Genomic DNA, 24,231 nt, shown 5'->3' on the forward strand with positions numbered 1-24,231 from the left:
CCAGTCATACTTTGTACAAAGTTGTGTCTTGGTGATAGAAACCAGTGTAAATATACCAGGTGACTCGTATTCAATAATTGTGGTAGACTGGAAAGAGTACTTCCTCCCTATGAGAGCTCCATAAGTCATTAGAAGATACTGTTGATGTTTTAAAGGAATACCATTTGCTATTGTCAAGGTCACTCTGACAGGAATGCCTTTTCAGGTGATCAGCTTGGTAAGCCCAAATGGCATACCATAATTTATATATCATGACCTGTAGTGCTTGTTGAAACACATATTGCTATGTTATACTCTCAGAATGTCTGATTCTGTGAGTATGAGTTCTGTGAGCATGAGTTAGGCTCAGGCTTCAAATTTCAGATACATTATATTAAACAAAGAGTCATGGAAAACGTGGCAAGTCTTATGGTCAAGGTCCTTTATGAAGATTTCAGTCTCTCTGAAGCTCTCCTCTGACACCTGTTTCTGATGATTGTCATTGTTCTATGCTATTCTTTATGTCTATTTGTAACAGGATGCTAACACGTGAAAGTGATACTTTTTGTCTAGGTTTTCCCTTATTGTGCTCTTATTTGTGAGCCACAAAGCAACTGAAACTCAGAGAGATGAAGTTATTTAGCCAAGGTCACACAGTCAAGACTCAACTCACTTTTTTTTCTGACTCCCAAGCCCTCTCTCTTACCACCACCTATCTCTGCACAGATTCCTTAAAAATCAACTGAGATGAGTGCAGAGCGCTGATATAAACACTCATATCCAGTATTTTGAGCCTACATATGTTTAAGAAAACGAGATAGAATTAAAAATGATTCCATTTTTTCCTTTCTGAGCAAAAGTTACCCTTCTAGATTTCAAGGAAACTAGTGCAGTGCCTCAATTCAGAAAAGCTGAAGTTGTCTCCCCCACCGAAAATGAGAAATCTATTGACAAATTATTGTCCTTTGGGCAGACACAATGAGTCTTACAGGCTATTTCCTGGTGCCTTGTCACAGGTTCATTCCCAAAACTTAAGTCTGAAAAATTTATTTTCCCAACATATTTCCCAGTTTTAAGAGCATCCTAGAACAGGACCAGGTCAATTCCAAGCTGGTTGCATGCATTCAATTTAATTCACATACAAATGAACGTTAGCTGCTTTGAATTTCTTTTAATGGTTTTTCTCAGAGGTGAGTTTGCTTTTAGCCACTCTTTTAGACTTAATCTTTTTTCTCCCTTTATCGTGCTCTTTCTCTTACTCTGTTTCATCAATCTAACTTTTGTACTGTCCTCTTCCCCCACCCTTTTGGTTTTCTTTCTTTCTTGGCTATAACCTGATATGCTCTCTCTACTGGAAATATACTAAGACTGCAGTATCTGCAGTCTTAATATATTTCCCCATGTATCTTAATCTCTATTCATTACCACAGTAGATATTGTAACAAACACCAGGTTAGTGTAAAACCCAAATCCCTGTGTGTATCTTTATCACTAACAAGCGGAGGGAAAATAATTGAATGTGGATGAAACTGGATTCGTAGACTTTGGTAAATAGCCAAAATATATTTTCTTCTCGGTTTATAAGTAGGCTGATTCTAAGTCCCAGCCAAGGTTTCTACATGAACCCAGCATGTTGCACTCTTCCTCAATCCTCCAAGCACACTGCAATGGTGGATAAATCCAATACATTTGGAGAGATGACTCCATGCTGCAGCGGATGTTACAAACTTCCATGGCTGAGCTGCTTTATTTCATTATGTTCTCCTACCTATTCTAGAAGCCCTTTGGATGGGCTCCAGATGTTCTATAAAAGGTGGCCCTTTTTGTAAAGAAAAGCGCTTCATTCTCTTGTTGGCAGCACTTAATGAGTGTGTTCTCTGAAGATAGGAAAGCACCCTGCAGAGGATACATTTAACACAACACTATAATTTCCGCAATGCTCACTAAGTGTCTGACTTTACAACTGCCCCTTTGGCTTCTCAAGTGCCAGAGGCAGTAATGGGTTCAGTTAGAGAGCTTCCTGCAATACTTGGGAATCCACCCTCTGAGACCAGTGGAGTTAAATATCAGGAGAAAATTCACCCTTGGTTTTTTAAAAATTCACATAACCATTGCACTCGGCAAAATGCTATTTCCAGTTCTGCGCTGTATTAAAACACTGCAGTTGATAATATCACCGTAATTTTTGCAGTTCCCCCACCACCTCACCCATCCAACAAAGAAAGGAGATGGCTGAAAATGTATGTTAAGTGAAAACATAATATTATATCCTCTTTTACTTTTTCAAAGTGTGGTGAAACAGATTCATTAGTTTTGACTAAATACAAGGTTTTCATGAGGATTTTGGATAGGTGACATGACAATGTTGATAGGTGTACTCAAGACAATGGAGGTTAAAAGTGTTTGGAAAATATATTTCTCTAATACATCTTGGGTGCTGGAAAGTTACAGAATAAATACACGGTAGATCTTTCTCAATATAAGAAAGGAATTTTCAAAGCAGGTACATCCTTTCATGAAACACCTTTTGTGCCATGATGAACTAGTCCACAAAAGAAATTTTATTTTTTGGTTTAATAAGAAAAATTTATAATACTGATATGTCAATATGTTTTTCAATAAACTTTTCCCCAGATTTTCTTGAATTCACGTCAGTGTGAGAATTATAATTATATGTCTTCCTCCCACTTGGAAAGTGGCACAAGGTGCTCATTTGCAGAGTTCTGCCGTTCAAGTCGCTAGAATAGAAATGTCATGACTCAGTTAACAATGCTTTATTATTCACATTGATCTTTTTTTATAGTGTTCTTTATCTCAAAAACATTGTAAATCAGATATCTACCTCCCACTCTTTTGTTCATTTGCAAATTTTTATTATTCTAGTTTAAGAAAGCAACGGTGTGTCAAGAGTCAGTGTATACTGTTTATATTCTCCCTGCTTCAAAATCCTTTTCTCTGTAAAAGTGAAGATGCCAGAAGCATGCCTAATTCCAAGTTCTCTGAACACCTTCACAAGAAACACTGTTTCTCTTCTAGATCAAAAGCAGTTTAGTGTTTCTTGAACACTCCCAAGATGAAACAATAAAATAGAACTATAGTTTGGTGATAAGAACAAAAACACTTAAGATTTATGTCTTTTAAAATAATGTCATTTGTCAGTTAAAGATACATGGTGGTGCCATTGTTGAAATAATGTTATAATGAGCTTTGTTTAGACAAACGTTGCTAGTGGAAAGAGTTCTGGCCTCTGAGGGCTTAAGAATTATGTTATCAAATCTTTGTTCCCTCGCCATCTACCAAGTGGTCTTTTGATGATGCTTACGTCATTAACAATGTAGAGAGGATGAGACATATTGCCTTAATTTTTCAATTCCTCTCTATATTGAAGAGTATGGTAGGTATTTTCCAGGATGGATTAATCAGCATTCACTTAAAAAAAATAAAAGACAACAGTGGATTACATCCCTCAGAAAACACATACAACATCCCCACCTAATAGATAAATTTTGAAGCAGGACAGTAATCAGCATTTCCTTCACTCATTCTGTAAACATTTATGAATGTTTGTAAAGTGCCAGGCAATATAAACTGCACTGGTAGATATATAAAGATGAGTACGACCTGGCCTCTGCCTTCAGAATTCACTCTCCCGTGTGTGAGAGGCACTCAGGTCATTTTAATAGCATATGATGAGCCATATAACAGAGGCATGAACACAACTTTGTGGATGCAAAGCCCAGGAATTTCCTATTCTGTTGGGTATAATATGCAGAAGGGTGTCTCAGAGGAGATGAAATTTTCACTGGATCTTTAAAAATTAGTGTTCAAGGCCAGGAGCAGTGGCTCACGCCTGCAATTCCAGCACTTTGGGAGGCCGAGGCATGCATATTACCTGAGGTCAGGAGTTCGAGACCAGTCTTGCCAACATGGTGAAATCCTGTCTCTATTAAAGATACAAAAATTAGCCAGGTATGGTGGGGTGTGCCTGTAATCCCAGCTTCTCAGGAGGCTGAGGCAGGAGAACTGCTTGAGCCTGGGAGGCGGAGGTTGCAGTGAGCCAATATTGTGCCACTGCACTCCAGCCTGGGCAACAGAGCGAGACTCTGTCTTAAAAAAAAGAAAGAAATAGTGTTCAATTTCCAGGTGGCAATTAAAAGCAAGGATATTCGGTAGAGAAGAAAAAGTTTGTAGAATATGGAAGTGTAAAAAAATAGTGCTTAGCAGAGCATGGTAAGAAGTGGGGATGGGAAAAGAGAGAAGAGGGACTGGTAGGAATTCTGATGAAGCTTTTGATCTTTACCCATAGATTATTTTTATTTCAGCCTATAGACAATGGAGAGGCACTGGAGAAGTGGCTCTTGAATGACAGAGGATGGACCTCGAAAAAATACATGCATCTTTTTTCCTGGGAAAATGCACCATATGCAGACGTATGATATAGATTCCTTCGTTCCCCAGCACACAAATTATATCCAAGTTCCCTTAACACCTGTGTAAGATACCTGAAATACAGGTTAAAGCAGGAATACAACAAGATGATATTTTTGTCTTAGAAATGCCATGATGGAGGATGAATTAGAAAGGAAATAGACTGGATTCTAGTCATTCTTATCTCACTGTTCTCTTTTAAATTAATCTCCAAACCTATTATAGTCTCCTCCTTATACTATATTTTCCTGGACAACTGTGATAACAGTATCTCTAGTTTGTTCTTGTTTTTTCCATACCACTTCTTCTTACTCAAGAGATGAGAATATGTCAAGAAAACAATGTGATTCAAAATATGAAGTGCTGCAAAGAAGGCAAGTATACTTTGACAGGAAAAACGGACCACTGACTTTGGCAATATGGCAGTCACTGGAGACTTTTGCTAGAACAATTTCAATAGAGGGACAAGGCTAGAAGACAAAGTGAGTGGGCTGAATGAAGGAAACAAAAAATAAGAAAGTGAAAAGTTGAACATAGATTACTCTTTCGAAAGGTATTAGGTTTTTGCCATTGAAAGTGCAATGACTTTGGCACCAACCTAATAATAATAGTTAACTATTTCTACAGGCTTTTGAGATGCCAGATAGTGTTCTGAGGCTTTCAATGAAAAAGCTCTGATAATTCTCCCAATAACTCCATGGGATAAACACTATTACCCTCCATGTTTTACAAGTGAGGAGGCTGAGGCACAGAAAGGTAATACAAATTGTGAATTATAAATGCAGATAGTAGTAAGTGGCAGAGCTGGGATTTGAACACAGGAAGTCTGATTTCAGAAAAGAGCATGAGCTTTTAACTACCAAGCTGCACTGCTTCTGCTAAAGCAAACTTAATAGGTAAATAGTATAACATTCATAGTAGGTATAATATAATAAATAATATTGATAATATAGTAATATAATAAATAAGCAATATAAATAATATGCAAAAGAGAATCTTAATGATATCAGATTGAATAGGTCACTTCTATTGTTAAAATAACATGTACTAAATAGTTCAACAGTTAGAACTGAAGAAGGTGCTAACTGTTGTCTTTACTATCCTTAATTTTTAGAGGTTTTATTATCAAGAAAGGCATGTTAGAGCTAATATCCACTATACTATCTACTAAAGCACTGCAAACATGCCAAGATGCTGCAGAAAACATAACACTATATTATATATTTTATGTTTCACTATGAATTGAAAATATTAACCAAAAAATCTTTTCTTTAATCAAAGTTTAATTTGACAAGTAACTCATCTTCAGGATAGCTTTTCTTTCCTCTCAGAAGGAATTGTTGTCTTATGACTGACGTTAGGCTGCCAAAAAAAATAATGCTTCACTGATAGAGATTCAGAAATAGACTCTGTATTTTAATATAGCACAGTTTTGGGAAAAGGACCCCTGGTATGATTTTTCTAAGTTGTTTGTCTTTTTTCTAACTTCTAGATTAAGTAAATGAAAGGAAAATATTTCAGAGTCAACTTATTGGAACCTGGTGAAACACTTAAGTTTTCTTGCTTTTTTTTTTTTTGGTAGGGGGCTAAATGTTAAAAATTGAAAACAAAATAACAGTTTTGTATTTGATGAAGGAAAATGTATATTCTTCTCATTAATTTTTTTTCATGAATCATTTTTTTTTTACTAACAACAATCAAGTTTCATTTGCACTCTCCTTTTCTCTACCTATTAAGATGGATAGCTGGGTTATACCTCAAAATTCCTTAATTCCTTTAGCTAATGCTACCAAGTGTCTATTATGTGGCAGACACTGTAGTACGTGAGAAGAAACTCAGCTAAAGGGCGTAAGTTAGCTTTCAAATAGCTGCTAGTCCAAGAGTAGAGTCCAGTGAAGAAACACTGAGAATATCCTGTAATAAATGCTACAACAGAGGCTAATGGGATACCAATGCAGGGCACCCCACTTAGCCTCCACAGCTAAAGAGGTCTTCCCAGAGAAGATGAACCAATAACTGAATTTTGAGGAAGAATAGAAAGGATGTACCTTCTCTTTTATCAAAAGCATAACACTTTTTGTAAACTTTACTACGATTTTTAGTTATCAGCATCTTACACATGCAAGAAAAGGAAAGGGGTCAGGGGATGCATGATCGGGAAGCAGGAGAAAATTCCAGAGATAGTTGAGGAGCATGAGTGTGTGAAAGAATTTAGTGGGCAACCATGTCCGTGCATATATTAGGAATATTCTGTATTCAGATGCTCCTTATTTGCATATATTGGTATATCCAATACTTCAAATATGGCTAAAGAAGATCATTTTAATTACCCTCCCTTTAGCTCATAAAGATCTATGTTGGTGACACAGACTGGCTAGATGCTACATAGCAGAACTTGCTTCCTCTTTCTGGGCACACGGTTAAACTATATTTTTCTGGTTTTCTTGCATCTCAGCAGGACATACAAATAGTTCTGGCCGAAGGGACACGGGCAGAAATGATGTATCTCCCTTGCATGTTTGGCCCCTAAAATATATCATATGATTCTCCACATTTTATTCTCTACTTATTGGCCAGCTGAAAACAGAAAATATGGTAGACAACTCGGAGGAACCCCCTGAAAATGACAGAGACACAAAATAGAAAAAGCCTGGATCCCTGAGTCACCACATGATGGAAAGCAACCCAGGGATATCTATCTGCATTGAGCTTTTGGTGGCTAAGAATTCACTTTTATTAAATTCGGATACTAAAATTTGGGGGTCACTATTTGTAACAGCTACTGTCAATCAGCCTAGCTAATAACATGTTAATTTGGAATACAACTTATATGTGAATTAATCAAGAATATTTTGGGGTATTTATTATGGAATTATAATGATACAAATATTTAATATTTATTGAATTCTAAGATTTGTACAAAATATAATATATTATTATCTAATTTTAACATATTAAAAATGCTATGTCTTAGATGCTATTGCTGCCATCCCCATTAAAATGGTTAAGAAATTGAGCTCAGGAAGTTGGAAATATTTACTTAAGCTTACAGAATTAAAAATGGTCAGGCTGAAATTGGAATCCACGCTATCAGACACAAGAGCCATCCATTTAACAGCACATTGTCTCTTACTGGTAGATACCATAATTTACATTGGACAATGAATGCCCTTTTAAGAAAGTAAACATAGTTTAACACCACCCAATGCATTTCTCTTCATTCTGTAGACAAACGTAGGAGATTCATTTCTTTGACATGAAATTTCACTGCACAGCAATAGAAATTTTTTTCACCAGGATATCCTTTCATAAAAATCTGTATGTATTTGTGGGCTGGTGTCAAATGCTTATTTTTTGACCACTAGGACTTTTACTTGGTTCTTAAAACGTCTATGAAATTATTGTTATATTAGACAAATTTGAGATGAAACATATATATATACACACACACATATATATACGCACACACATACACACACACACACACACACACACATATATATATACAGGTTTTCAATCCCAGCCAAATAGATATTTGAATAATGGAACTCTCTCTTGAAATTGACTGGCAGAAGTTGTCTACTTATTGTTTATTATTTAATAACTGATTTCATTTAACAACAGCAAAAATAGTTGAGCTGCTATGACAGCAAATGGTAATTTGATAATCAATTCTAGGTTTCTTTGGTGGATTCTTCTGTAAGTGGTGGTTTGTCTTTGGAAGAATTCATCCCATGCCTTCACCCTCCTTGAGTTTTAAAGGCAATGCTTCGTGGTGAGACCAAGGTCCAAATATGTCTTCAAATCTAAGGATGTTCATGCCCACGCCACACCTGCTGTGTTACTATCTTCCTCCCAAGTCAGAAAAGAGAATCTTAACAAACCCAGCTCTATTGAAAAGGCAAATTTGCACTTCTCAATTTGGATGACAAGACCACAACCTGATCCCATTTTGCAGTGATTCCCTGCTCCAGGATGCTGCACTGACTCTCCAGGGCCTAGCAGCCCTGCAATACCGTTGTCTTACCATTGCTCTGCATTTGCAACAAATACTTTTCTACCATTCCTGACAAAACAGCTCTATTGTTATCAACTGTAAATGTATTAAAAACACACAAGGGCATTTTCGTACATGTACGTGAAAACTATTGCCTGACAGGCTCCAATCAGCAAGTGCAAAGAGGTTTTATTGAAGGAAACAGCAGCAGTAAACAGCTAGCCATGTACAAGGAAGGGAATTGCTCCTTTAACATTGGCGGCACACGTTCGCTTAAGACGACGCTCCTGCCCCTGCCTTTTCCCACCCAGAGGACCTGCTAGACAAGCAGCCCGCCATCTCTCTCTGGGATCAAGCTGTCAACGCAAACTTGCGTTTTTTCTCTGTTTCTGCGCTAAGCTCTACCCCCAGAGCTCCCGATGCCTTCCTGAGTGAAAGCTCTAAAAGAGCTCCCTTCTAAATTGCATCACACGTGCCGCCGTACTCTTCAAACTGACAGAACAAAAGAGCCAAATTCCAAAATTCTGGTCTGAGTGACTTGTTAGTTGTGCTGGATGATTACCCCTTAATGGGCTTGGTGAACAGGCTGGGGTGTCCTTCCCTGGTTAGTGACCAATTAAGGCTGATTTGCTTAATCAGAGAAACACACGCTAAGGAGAGAGAGAGAGGGGGGAAGAAAGAGACACACACAAAGAGACAGAGATACAAGGAGAGAAGAAAGGGGACAAAAAGAAGTCCCACTACTGTCTCCTTGCCCCTACTAATTAGGTGGCAATGTAATTACTTGGACTAGGAGTCACAAAAATAAATTCTCATCTGGAAGATACTAAACAGGCCTGCTGTGATGTGTGCATGTGTGTGTGTGTGTGCATATGTGTCTGTCTTTCCCTTCCAGAGCTGATGCTACACCAAATAACAGTCGTGTATTCTTGACAGTTATTTAGTGTTGGAAGCCCCCAAAGCATTGTTGTCTGCTCCTTCCACCCTTCTTCCCCTTAGCCATTAATAAGTATATTCAACTGCTGAGGGTCACTTTGTTATTCTGACATAATGAACTGGGAGATGTGCTTTCCAAGTGCTGAGGCTGACATGGTGACACTGGCACTGTGATGTTTTCACCTCGAGGTACCCCCACCATACACTCGGCACACTTGGAAGAATAAACATTGATCTGCTCTGTGAGGATGTGCACCATGTGAAATGTTAATGCTTTTAAACAGCTTTGGACACACCAAGTAGATATTATTACTACTGTTATTATAAGGTAGAGAATCTCAGCAAGTGTCTCGTCTTCAACCTTTATCCTCATGATCAGTGCACATGAGTCGAATGCCCACAATATTCACACCTCCACTCATGAGGCTGAACACAATGATGATGTTACTTGTTTTTTTTTTTTTTTTTTGAGACGGAGTCTCACTCTGTCACCAGGCTGGAGCGCAGTGGTGATCTTGGCTCACTGCAACCTCTGACTCCCGGGTTCAAGCAATTCTCCTGCCTCAGCCTCCCGAGCAGCTGGGATTACAGGTGCCCGCCACCACGCCCGGCTAATTTTTATATTTTTAATAGAGATGGGGTTTCACCATGTCAGCCAGGATGGTCTCAATCTCCTGAGCTCGTGATCCGCCCGCCTCAGCCTCCCAAAGTGCTTAGGATGAAGACATCAATCCCGAAACCCCACAGCAAGAGAGGTAATTATTCACAATAATAATGTAAATATGTATTGTTTTTACCAATAATAAATGTTTATTCCCTCACAGGGACTGAGTTCTTGCCGGGTTGGAGATTTTCTGCTTGTCTTTCCAGGGTGATTCTCTCCTTTGTACAGAGAGAAGGAAAAAATCTCACCATTTCTAAAATCATAAGTGCTTGTGAAAGTTTGAAGCCCTATGCTAGGCGTGGGGGTTCACACTTGTAATCTCAGCACTTTGGGAGGCCGAGGGAGGCGGATCGCTTGAGGCCAGAAGTTCAAGACCAGCCTGGCTAACATGGTGAAAACCAGTCTGTACTGAAAATACAAAAATTAGCTGGACCTGGTGGCATGCGCCTGTGATCTCAGCTACTTGGGAGGCTGAGGCACAAGAATCGCTTAAACCTGGGAGGCAGAGTTTGCAGTGAGCCGAGATCGTGCCACTGCATTCCAGCCTGGGCAACAGAGTCTCAGAGTTTGGGTGCTAAAAGTGAGGTCTCCCAAAACCCTGGTGTAGGAAAGAGTCATAGTTAAACTGCTCTGTAAAAGATACAAGTTGAAATCTGTGAAGTGGGTGGCACTGTTGATGTTTGAGGGAGATAGGAGTGCAGCAAGATGACAGGAGCAAGATTTCAGCGTGGAATAATGGTCAGTGACAATAAGCAAGTGACACAGTTCACATTACAGATATCTAATATCTCATTTTAAATCATTTGCCACCTGGCATTTTGATGATAAAACTTCCCTTTTCATTGTTTGCTGTTTAAAACCTTTTTATAGATTTAAGATATATTACATACAACAATTGACAAGCCTTTAAAGCATAGCATTTGATGACTTTTGACATATATGTGCACCATGAAGCCAAATCAAAACAACAAACATTTCTATCACACCCTCCGCCAGAGTTTCTCTATGTCCTTTTATAATCCATCCATCCCTCCACTTCCTTTAGTAGGCAACCTCCAACCCATTCCTCTTACTATAGATTGACTCGACTTCTAAAATTTCATGTAAACTGAATCACTCAGTTTGTACCCTTTTTTGGTCAAGATTTCACAGAGCATAATTATTTTGAAAGTTATTCAGATTGTTGCATATCTAAACAATTTTTTAGCTGAGTAATATTCAGTTGCATGAATATACCTTAATTCAGTTTGTCTATCCACCCAATTGAAGGATATTTGTATTGTTTTCAGTCATTGGCTGTTACAAATAAAGCTGCTATGAAAATTCCTGTGCAAGTTTTTGTGTGGATATTTCTCTTGGCTAAAATCCTAGGAGTAAAATGCTGAGTCATATGATAGATGTGTGCCTTCCCTATTGTTTTCTCATTTTTGACAAACTTTAATAAAAATCTGATACATTAAGAATAGAAAGACTGGAGTCATAGCTAATGAGACCTAGAAATATCTGAGTGGGATGTGGACAAGAACTTATAATGAATGACTTGGGTTTGATTATGAGACAATTCCACTTTTCAAGTATTCTAGACACTTAAAGAGAGGGCTGGGTTGACACCTAAAAAATACATTTGTTTATTTATTAAGCTATTTATTCAGCTCATGTTTGTTGAACATCTACTATATGCTAGGCACTCTGATGAGGTTTGGGAATAAAAAGTAAACAGTACTGATAAAATTTCAGTGCTAGGCTAGGCACAGTGGCTCATGCCTGTAATCCTAGTACTTTGGGAGGCTGAGGTAGGTGGATTTCTTGAGCCCAGGAGTTTGAGACCAGCCTGGGCAACATAGAAAACCCCATCTCTACAAAAAATAGAAAAATCAGCCAGGCGTGGTGGCATGCACCTGTAGTCGTAGCTACTTGGGAGGCTGAGGTGGGAGGATCACTTGAGCTTGGGAAATAGAGGCTGCAGTGAACCATGATTGTGCCACTGTACTCCAGCCTGGGTGACAAAGTCAGACCCTGGCTCAAAAAAAAAAAAAAAAAAAAAAAGTTTCTGGTGCTTAATAGAGCTATGGTCACAAGTAATAGGACACACGTACATCTACTTTGCAGCAATTTGAAATCTTTGTGATCTACTCACAGACCAGCTTTTCTATTTCATCTCTCACTTCTTCCTCACTTCCTTTGTTTTAAGCAAATTAATTTTTTAATTGGTGCTGCTTAAGTTGTCATCACATGGAATGCCTCCTCTTCTCCTCACTTATTCAAGTCTTGCCTGTCACTTCTGAAACCCTGCCTTGGACATCTTCAGCCTGAAGAAACCTCACAGTTTCCTGATTTTTTTGGTCTAGAGTGCAGTCTGGGCATCACAATTTTTAGCAACTGTGAAGATAATTCTAATGTGTAGCCAGGCTTGAGAACCTCTGTCCCAAAGAGATTTTATCAGCACAGTTTCCTACAATTGTACTTTGCTGCAGAATGTCTTTGTTCCTTTTTTTCCATCCTCTATCAGAGAAGAAGGGGCCCTCTGTCTTTTAAAGGTGAAACTTTGCATGAGGGGTTTACATCCCTGTCTCTTTTACCATCCACAGAAGATGTGTCTTTATCAACCGTCATCCTCTTTCCTCGTATCTTCAGTCTTACTCTACTGATGGCTTCCTCCCTCTGGATGCATGCTTAGGTGAACCAGAGCCTATAAATCCTATGTGCACTATTTTTTTTCTATTGTCAAATTCCTCCAGGTAGCCCTTAATACATTCTGTTTCATCACCCACTCACTCCTTAATCCCTCACAATTGGCTTCTGTCTTCCCGCGAATTAAACTGACCTTTCAAAGATCATGTGATAATACATGCTAGGGGCTTAATAAATGATTGTTGAATGAATGTTAAACACATGAATACATGGCTCTAATCACCAAATCAATGATCTTTAACCAGTTCCCATCCTTGACACATGGTCAGTCAGGCTCATGACTCTGTCCTTGTCTTCTTCAATGTAGAAACCTGGTTTTTCTCCTATTTTAGAGGTTTCTCTATGACCCCTTTGCTGGCCACTCTTGAATATGTTAGGTTGCACAATGTGTAAGGGTTCTGGTGGCAGACAAAGTTGGCATTCAAATCAGGCCGTTGATAATTTATTGCTGTATGACTTAGAACAAATTGTCCCTCATCACTAAGCCTCATTTCTTTATCCATAGAAAGGAAATAATTATAGCATTGTTTCAAAGGCTGATGTGCTACTTAAATGCCATAGCAAAGACAATACATGCTCATTAAATGTGCATATTAGTGGTTCAATGGACGTAAGCTTCCCATGGGCAGTCACCATGCCATTTTTCCCACCATCGTGATTCTGTCTTCAAAACTTGCACAGGATTTGTCACAAGGTACTTGAAAAATATTAGTGGAGAATGAATGAGCAAATGCATTATTCTACTTCTCTTAATGAATAATCTTTCCCAAGACCTTGGCTTTAGCTCTCTTCACTCTTTCCCTTGCTAATCTAACTTATTCCCTAATGACCTGTTGACCTTATTCATTCTTCAACTATCTCCTTTGCATAGATGACTGCTGAATCCAAACTAAAATCGACTTGGCCCCTTGTGATCTACAGATCCAAACGTGTTGTCTTTTAGACAGTTCCCAAAAGAACTTTCCCAAAGACATTACTTTGAGACCTTAAACTCCCAATACTTAAAAAAGAATGATTATCTCCCCTTAATCTGTATTATTCACTCATATATATTCACTTATTGTATATTTTATGTATTTTATTATACATATATATTTGGAATGGCCTCTAAAGAGTTCTACCTGCCTATTGTTTATTAGCCTTAAAATATTCCCACTTGCAACACGTTCTTCTTACTAATGTGTAAACCTTAATGTATTAGCAACCTCCACATTGCAACCAAAAATAATTATAATATTAATTTTTTAAAGTCCACACTCCTTTTGGGGCCTGTAAATTTACCCTTGTTTTACTAGAAAACTTTTTTTGGGGGGCAGGGTCTTGCTCTGTCACCCAGGCTGGAGTGCAGTGGCACAATCATGGCTCACTGCAGTCTCGACCTCCTGGGTTCAAGCAATCCTCCTGCCTCTGCCTCCTGAGTAGCTGGGATCACAGGCGCATGCCACCATGCCTGGCTAATTAAAACATTTTTTGTAGGAATGGGGTCTTGGTATGTTGCCCAGGCTGGTCTCAAAGTCCCGGCCTCAAGTTGTCCTCCCTGCCTCAGCCTCCCAAGGTGTTAGGATTCCAGGTAACAGCCACCATGCCTAGCAGAAAACTTTTATTTATGTAAAAAATATCTCTTTATTAAGCAAGTAACATGTAGGTAAGTTCCTATTGTGAAAAATCATAGCTTAAGCAACACAGATGTGTCAATGTCAAGGCAACATCTCCACTTCATTACTGCAGCTTGCCCCATTCTCACTGCTCTTTGACAAATTTATTTGGTTCCTATTATCAGTTTGGGATAAAGCTTTCCAGATCTTTTGCATACATTCACGAACATTTGCATATTTGATTTTTACTTAATGTAAATGGGGCCAAGCTGTATTTATTAATAGGAAGCTATATTTTTCCCTTTGTTAGTGTATCCTGGAGGTGTGCTCATTTAGATCTTCCTCATCTAAAGAATTACTGCATCACCTTCTCCAGTGTGGATACACCACAGCATGGACAGACTTCTATTAATGAATGCTTAAACACTACCTTGCTATGTTTATTTCCCATCCCTCTCATATGTGTGATCTCGTAACCAAATAAAAAAGCACATTTCAAACTTTTCTATCTTGACCTCTTTGTGCATGCCGTTCTTTTCCTATTCCTTTCAGTGAAACTTCTACTTATCCTCCAAAACTCACCTCAAATGTTAACTCCATGTGCTGTCCATCGTGTTATGCTAAAAGTGATGTCTTACACCTCTTACTCTTCTTCCTTAATCATTCAAGGACAGACACTAAGGATTTTATACTCCCACAGAGCTAAACCTAGTGTCCTACATACAGTAAACTTGGAATCCGTGTATTGCTTAAATAAGGAAATGATTGTTAACCTTTTCTTATCTAATATGTATACACACACAGATTATAAGCACCTCCAAGGTGAAACATACTCCAATAAGCTTTGAATAATGTGCATGTGTTATGATTTGTATGCTGGTGCCATGGCAGCCATATTGTGGGCATGGACAAAGGCGGAGTATTTTTCCTTAAATATTGCACCGAAAGTGCCCCTTAGTCACTATAGGAAGCTACCACAAGGAAAGGAGGATGAACTTACCAGGATCTCCAAGAGGATTTAGAATTGGTGTGGATAATCCTAAAAGAGAAGGGAAAAGAAACTAATTGAATGTCATCCTTTTTTTTTTGTTTGTTTGCCTGTCCAGGATCCCTTTTTCAGGAAAGAGAACTCTACTTTACAGTGAAGAACCTATTCCTTACACCTCGAGTGGAATTGGCTTGCCCTCTCCTGCTCCTCATGCAGACTATATGATAGCCAGAGTCCTCTATCTCCTAGCCACAGCAACTTGGTCTAGGATGGTTATGAGACTCACATAGTACCAATCCAGGTGTTCCCTGAGACTTGAAATTAGCATACTGGGAGTAACAGTTCTCTCCTTTGATGTAAGATGTAAACCCTATTTGGGCTTTGGATAGACACAAGCCATTTTTTCTGCAATGTGTAAAAAGTCTATCTGAGGCTGGGCATGGTGGCTCACACCCGTAATTCCAACATTTTGGGAAGGCTGAGGCAAGAGGATCATTTGAGCCCAGGAGTTCAAGACTAGCCTGGCAACATGTAGAAATCATCTCTCTACAAAAATAAATAAATAAATAAATAAATAAACAGGTATGGTGATACATGCCTGTGGTCTCAACTACTTGGAAAGCAGATGTAGGAGATCTATTAAGCCTGGGTGGTGAAGGCTGCAATGAGCCATGATCACACCATTGCACTCCAGCCTGGATGAGAGTGAGAACTTCTCTCAAAAAAGAAAAAAAAAAAAAAAGTCTATCTGAGAATAAACCCCAAAAAGGGGCCCAAGAAAAGAAGGTAAAGGCAGGGCACTTTAGCCCAGGGACAAATTCCAAATCTATTGTTTGGGTCTCCATATTTAGTTGCTCCTGAAGCTTGTCTCCATCTGGACATCCTAGATATGTGAGTCTACAAATTCCCTCTTTATCTAAACTGGTTAGGTTTCTATGACCTGTAATGGAAAGAGACTCACAGAATTGCATAGGAGGTTTAATTAATTTTATATATTTCTTCTGACTCTATTTTCTTCCCATCTCTTTTTAGAGGATGCATGCTGATTAAATTCTCTAAATCTAATTGTTTAATCTCTGCTTTCTAACTCCCAAAATATTCACAGAGTGGAAATGTTTAATTTTGTGAAGGTATGCCAAAAATGATCTACAAAAATGGCTTAAAATTGGAGGCTGAATCTTATGCTAAAATGAATGGAAAGGAATAAAGAAACTGAGATGTGGTTTCTGCTGAACTGGTCTTTCGTCAGTTCTATTCAATTTGCAATAGTGAGAAGTGTGGCTAGGAATTTACGTATGTTATGTTGGGTACCTACTCAGTTCAACGATGTCATGAAATTTACCTGTATCTTGTAGATATTGTTATCCTGATTTGAAAGATTGTTTTAAAAAAATCAAATGATTTTCAGAGTTTCATTCTTGCCCAAGGACTAGCCTTACTCTAGCTGTTAGGTAGAGAAATGCAAGATTAGACCCCAGCTGTCTGAGTGCTCAACGCTTCTCCACCATTCAGGATGTTATGCAATTAGGTTGGATATCGACTGTGTTCCCAAAGAGAACATTTCCAACTTTAGTCAACTGTCTTGAAGTTCATGGTTTGATCATCATCGTTTTGGAGGAAAACAAAGCCAATCACTTTCTAGGGAGTACATTGCTACAAAGAGAGTATAAAATTTGAATTTGGAGACATAAATTCTAGTTTCATTTTCACTAAAGAGCTCTGTGATTCTGAAGTTTAACTTTTCTAGACCTCAGTTTCCTCCTCAGTCAAATAAAGGGAATGAGGGCCGATCATCTCCCAAGTCTGTTTCATCATTTTTCTCCTGGTAAGTGCTTTCCCAGCACCCTGTATTTTTCCTGTAGGAGATCATATCGTCCTATATTATGATTATATGCTAAATACAGTGATGTCTCGTTCAACTCAGTATTTCCCAATAGTGAGTCCAGTGTCTGGCAGACAGATCATCAATGAACATTTGTTGAATAAATAAATGAGACAATGAAGTCTATTTACTCTTGTGGACAAAATATTACTTTTGTGTGTGTGTATTCTTGTTCTTTCATTAACCAAAGGAGTAAGCTTTGAAATTGAAGAAAATACCTAATTTTCTAATTTTGCTGATGAGAAGTAAAAATAGGTTAATGATAGTTTTGAGTGCTTCAATGTTCAATGCATCAGTATGGATTTTACACAGGACATTTCTTCAACTAGAAGCGCAAGATAAGCAAGGAGTTAATGCAAGTTTTAAAATAAGAGATGTATTTTAAAGTATAAAATGGTCATTTTAGATAACCATTGTATTTCAACTTTTAAGGCTTGGTAACAGAGCCATCCTGGTGAACTTTCTATGTGAATGAAGTTTCTTTCATCAGCTTTTCCTATATTATTTCATCTTGGGGGAAAAAAGCAGTAGCTAAGCCAGAAACAAGCAGAATAACAACAAAAAAAGTCTGTGGCCAAAGCAACAGAATTACTTTTTAATCTCTCCACTTGTGTTTGTGAAGGAGAAGTGAGCTATGTGGCTTTTTGTCTTTGTTTAGACATTGGACAATAAAAATCATAAAAACATATATTTTTGACATACTATTTTTTGGTGTTCTTTGGAATTTGGACCCTAATTAAAAAATATGTGTTTCCTAGCCCTTCTTACTGTGAAAATCCTTGGCAATATAAACAGATGCACTGGTTGGCTTTTAATTCTGACACCAGACTGTCTGAAATAATAGCTCTAAGAAAGTGTGAATTCTTTCATTCCTGTAGCATCAATTATAAGTACTTAATTTCTTTATCTTCCTACTGTGGACTATAGTACCAATCTGGTTTATTTTTTACCTGGCTAAGCATGGTGCACTTCAGAACCCCCTAGTTTATTCTGCACGAGAAGACAGAAACAAGCCATAAGTTTGAGTTATTTTCATACTCTGGGGCACATCACTGTAATTTCATAATTAAGATATTAAGCGGTGTTCTGAAAATTTCAATAATATAGACCCATAAGATGACAGAATTAGGATACTTGATAAGCAGTTTGAAAACACTGAACATTTCTCATAAAAGTTGATTCATCATTTGATAAATGAGCCAAGTTAATAGCTTACTAGCTCATCTTGGCCTTTCATAGTCAAGGATATTCATTTTTTTGTATCCATCATTTTTTACACCTTGTAACCAATTTGCTGTCAGTGTTTTTAGCCTGTGATGTAACTGTGGTGACACTGACTTCTGTACATGGATGGGGTACCACAAATGACATATAGGCCGAAAAATTTATCAGTTCCTGGGAGTTGAGATATTTTGGAAGAACTGCTAGAACGGATCTTCATAAATATTGCCATATTTCTACTTTAAAACTTCACTCTTTAGAGGTGTGTCTTTATATACTAGAGGCAAACATAAAATCAAAGAAAGGCAAATTATTGCTGGAATTCATGATAAACATAATGAACAACGTGCTATGCTTCTCCAATTGTTTTCTTTCAAAGTTCTGTCTTTATATATGCATTTGTATTTTGAGATGTTTTCACCAGTCATTTTGATGCCTAACACTAAAGAAGTTTATATCTCATTTGCAAATATGATTAAAAGAATTATTAGGGCTAAAATGTAATGGGATATGTGGTAGGAATTGTTAAGCCCTTTATTTCTATTATCACACTTGAATCCCCATGACATTGCTAAAGCTATTGTTGTTAGTATTTTTCTCATTTTAGAGGTAGGGAAGTTGAAATTTAATGACACCAAGTACCTGACCCAAGTTCACAGAGTCAGGAAGTGGTGGAAGCAAGGGCTTTAAGCAAGTAGGGCCAGAGTGTTCAATCATGTCCTGCTGTTCCTAAACATTGTGGCTACTAAGGTACCTAATGCCTCACACACATGAGTCCATTTAATCCTTCCTAAAAACCATTAATGTTGAAAATATTACACCTATTTTACAAATGGAGAAACCAAAACTCTGATGAAGTAATTTGTTCAAGCTCACACAGTGTGTAAGTAGTAGAGATGGGCTTACAGCCAAGGTTTGCCTGATTCCAATAACCTGTGCTCAAAACTTTCATTCTAAACTGCATAATAACATTTGTTTAGGTCCTTAGAGTTTATTATCTTATCCTAGTAGGTGGCACCAACACAGTTCTTCTGTGTGCAATGGCTGACTACACTATCTTTGATGCCAGAAAGACTAGAGACAATTTCCTCATAAGGGTAAGGGCCAATGATGTGTACTGCTATCGTGACATATGTATAATAGGGATGAAAAGGAGTCTTGGAGGATATGTATTTCTACGGGTAAAAGCAGAGGCTGGGGATTGGGCTTCTGGAGTATCTTTCCAACCTTTTTTATATGACACATCATTTCATTCATATGCCTACAATTAATCTCTCCTAAAATCAAGTTGGCTCTGATAACATCTCTTTGGAAATGGTGGGAAAAACACATAGTGACATCCTCTTGATCTTTTTGCAAAAACACAGTTACGATTTTGTCAGTTTTTAAACTTTTTTTCCGATTTGTAGAAAATTTGTTTTTGTGGAATTAGATAATTGAGAATATGAAATCTCAGTGGCGCACAGGTCCCATGACCATGCTTTGGGGCAATTACTTGGACAAGCGTGATAGCTTCTAAGTTGTTTCCTGTTGATCTTGGCCTCATTGCAATCCTTTCCAAAACTTCCCTCCTTCTCTGCTGCATTAGTAATGCAAAATGAAATTCATTGTGCCCATTATATCTGTTAAATGGTTTCCATTTTAACTTGAGAAAAATGTATTGACGTTCATGTGTTTGGCATGAAAAATGTGTATATCTATCGAAGATAGCAACTTGTCTGTTGGAATTACAGTGCATTATGTATAATGCTGCTTTTAGCTGTGCATGTACATTTCCTGGAATCTTATTGTGTCAGAGCTTGGAAAGTTTACACAAGCATTGGTAATCTAATTTTTGTCTGGTGGGTGGCTGTGGAAATATGGAGTATTTGAAAAAGCAAATGTCTTGGCCATCTGTGCCAGGGAGGGGTTTGGTGGCAGGGGTGTCTAGGCAGGTGGGTAAAAAACAACCATCAAAAAAAGGCTTTAAAAATTGCCCCAGGCCTAACCTAAATACTAATTTCCCAAGAGCAGAACGATATAACTGTTTTGTGACATGGTTTTTAGCACATTTCTGGTTATTCTTTTTAGGAGTTCTAATTGTAAGGTTGAGGAATCTGTTTTATCTTTCTCCTGCCTCTTAACGATAATCCTTCTCTAGACTATATTGTTTCCTGTGCCTTTTGTCTTCTGCAGACAAGAGTGTTTGGCTCATGAACATCTTGTTAAGGTCTGTTGAGGATTAGGGGCTGTGACACAATTTTCTTGCTGAGTCTTTTTATTGGGGATTTTTCAGCTGGTTTGTATTGGAGGCCTTTGAAATGTCTTCTATCAAGCAATAATTTCATTTTTCTTTGTTTTCCTTAAAATTGGGGTTGTATTTGGCTCAACTGTTCCTGGGGTCTAGGTAATGAATTGTATTATTTAATAGGCCAGTGTGAAATGCTGTGTGCAGCAGCTGCACTGCTCTCTGTCTTTCAGAGCTGCTTAAATCCCACTCACTGTGCTGCTGCTGAACTGTGATGTAGTTTTCGTTTTTTGGCTTTAAGTGTATTTCAGCCACACATCTAAAGCAAGGTTTCTTAATTTCTGCACTATCGTCATTTTGGACTGGAGAATTCTTTGTCGTGGGGGGGCTGTGCTACGCATTCTGGGTTGGGTGGCAGCGTCCCTGGCCTCTGCCCACTTGATGTCAGCAGCAGCTTCTCCAAAGTCTCCAGGTATTCCTAATGTCCCCTGGGGACTGAAATCACCCTCAGTTGGGCATCACTGATCTAAAGCAAGGCTGAAAGACAAGGCTGGCATGATGTAAAGGAATTTCCATAAAAAGCACTGAACTCAAGCAATACAATGACAATTCTGAGAGAGCTTTGTGTCTTGGAGGACACGTGGAGGAACTGTATCACACATCCCTGGAGAAAATACTGTAATAATTGTCTATAGTTTCCTAGACTGAGTAACAGAGGAGGTAAGGGTCACCTTTTAACTGCTTTGCTTCTGATCTGCTAATTATCTCCTCACCCTGTGATGCCTTTCATCTCCCCTCTACGCAACTTGACTCACATATGGAAGATTCTAATTCTTCGCAGACTTTCCACCTTAACTACTTTCCTAGCCTAACCTCCCTGCTCTTCGGTTTCCCCCACTGTTTTTCTTTGGCTCAAATGGGAACAAGGTGCCCATTATTTCTTTAATCCACTTCACCACCTAATAATTGCTGAGGACCAATTTTAACAAGATGCTTCCTTACTCTGTAATGCACTCCAGTAAGGAACTAATGTTTACCATGATGAGTATTCTCTGTTCCAACTGAAAAGCTGAAACGCTGCCGACCACTGCAGTGTAGACTTTTTCATGTTTAACATTTTCTCAATGCCTCTTTGAGTGAGTTACATCTATTATATTTAATGGCAGTCTTATGGGCCTGTCAAAAGGGCATTCTATTTGCTACCGAAATATCAATTAAAATAACATGTAAATGAACGAGGTAATCAAATGCATCTGATGATAATATCAAGATTATTTTTAATTTTTTAATGCTGTGAAAGCTGTGGAGTAGACTAACAAATCTATTTGATCAATACATGGGATGTAAAAAGAAGAAGAGACAAGATTGACTGATGAATAAAATGAAACTGACACAAACAGGCTGACAGCCAGCTGTAAGTCTCTTTAGGGCAAATGCAATTAACTTAGAATAATAGACTCAAATTTGATGGTTAGAAATGCATTTTTATTAACAATCACAGGCTGAATCATTATGCTCTTATGAATAAAATGGTACTTATATTTTGTGCATGTGTGTGCACGCATATATAAATACATACACATATGTCTCTATGTATATATCCATGCCTCTCACGTTCCTATGTGCTCTGCTTACAATTTGGGTGGAAAAGTTGATTTTTAGAATAATGTACTTTAAAAAGGAAATTCATTCATAAATTGTCTTCAGGACTATAAATTCTGAATATTCCCCCAAATTATATATATAAAAATCATACTACTTATCTGGTGCTATTAGGCATAAAGTCAGTGAGCCCTGGTCCCAGAACTGCTGGTCCTTAGGGGATTTGGAATTGCAATCAGGGATTTACAGATTTCATTTTGAAGAGGAGAAGTCATTACTAGAAACCTAAGCTCATTTCCTCTCCTTTAATAGCTATTTTAAATCATTCATTTAGAAAATACATTAACTATTTAGGGTGCTTGCAATGCGTTTCTCTTGGCGTTAAGTCTGCATTTTTAAAAGATTTTTTTTTCTAAAATTATTTCAAAAGAAGATGAGAATTAGAAAAAAACCAAATGAAATTTTGGTGATATAAAATTACTTTTGGATAGCATTTTCCTCTCTCATTGCCTAAGAGAAAACAACGTAAAACTTTAACAAAATATTAGACTATTAACAAACTCTTAATGTTTTAATGCTATATAGAGTTAAAAAGTACATGATTCTCGGAAAATCACAAACTCAAATTTGAATATGATTAAGAAATAGCATATGGTCAATGGCCTCTTTAAATGAATTTGTTAATAACTTAAATAGAAAGCAGTTTTAATTCTGTACTACTTACTTAATATTGATGCCAACCTTAACTGGTAACTGGGTAATAAAGGGAAACGAGATTATAGTAAAAAATAAGTAACTTTAATTTCTACAAAGAATTCAGAATATGGATTGTTGCATAACATTTTTGCACACTGCTGTGTGTGTGTGTGTGTGTGTGTGTGTGTGTGTATATATATATATATATATATATATATTCAAATGCAAAATAAAGCTCCCCGAGTTATGTAATTGCTATTCTTCAAAAGGACATCATGAAGGTTGACAATTTAAAATGTGCTCTTCCTGTCACCATCCAATTCTTTTGAATGTCTACTGATGGTGTTAAAAACAATCTCCGCAGAAGAGGGCTGCCATTGCCAATTTAGGACACTGGCTTTGTTATTAGCGTAGGCATATTAGATCATCCTCTTGCTCTTCCTGCCTGCTTTGTTCTTTTGATATGGTAGGGAACTGAAATTGACAACAGTCTACATTTATATAACAATAACTTGCATTGTTAAATATATATATGCAGATAGACAGATAGAGAGTTCTTTTATCCCCAAAAGATATCAAAGTTCACTACACACCATAAAAAAAACCCCACAGATATATGCAGATGCTTCTGGGGTGAACCATAGCAACTTTTTAAAAGCATAAAGTATTGACAGCCTTAAGATGCTTGGAATAGTACATCACCATTTTTAATTTTTGATATTTATATCTCCTTAGAAAATTTGTTTTGTTCACCAGGAGGAAAGGATAAAGGTCACACTTCGTTACTTGAGCAACATGTCAGAAGCAGTTTGAGCATAAGCTGGAAAGAAACTAAGTCTAAATGCTTGAACAACACTGCTGTTGTAAACACAAGACCAAGTATGCTGCTTGGTATCTCATCATTGTTCAATCCACTGGTCCACTGAAACAACATAGAGTGAACTCAAAGTGGGGAGTGTGATCATTGGATGGGCATCACTATACGCAGGGTTATCAGACTTGTCAAATAAACACATGAGATGCGCAATTTAATTTAAAGTTCAGTTAAATAACGAATCAATTGATAGTATAAGGATGTTCCATTGAAATACGAGGAACAATCTTGATAACTGAAACATATTTAAGGGGTTGTTGACAACAACCTACATTTACATAGCAATATGTGGGACACAATACTAAAAAAATTGTGGGCACTCTGTATTTAATCTGGCAATCCAAACTATGAAAGGAAGGCTTTGTGTATTCTTTACAAAGTAGACTATCATTGGGATAAAAAACATTTTTAGAGGGAAAAAAAACCAATAGAACTTTATTTTTTGTCACCC

General features: G+C 37.7%; 1 protein-coding gene across 2 annotated transcripts in view; it reads right to left on the reverse strand.

Moving 5' to 3' along the window:
• The window catches only part of MDFIC2 (MyoD family inhibitor domain containing 2), a 112,340-nt gene that overhangs the window by 28,217 nt on the left and 59,892 nt on the right, over positions 1 to 24,231 (reverse strand). Inside the window, exon 3 of one of the 2 annotated variants that reach the window (XM_050778552.1) lies at positions 15,291 to 15,329. The exons of the other annotated variant lie outside the window; for it this stretch is intronic. Within the exon in view, the coding sequence (XP_050634509.1) occupies positions 15,291 to 15,329 (39 nt within the window). The remainder of the gene's footprint in view (positions 1 to 15,290; positions 15,330 to 24,231) is intronic. 2 annotated transcript variants of the gene reach the window in all.

The sequence above is a fragment of the Macaca thibetana genome, chromosome 2, assembly GCF_024542745.1.
Source record: "Macaca thibetana thibetana isolate TM-01 chromosome 2, ASM2454274v1, whole genome shotgun sequence".
In the NCBI taxonomy this organism is placed as follows: Eukaryota; Metazoa; Chordata; class Mammalia; order Primates; family Cercopithecidae; genus Macaca; species Macaca thibetana.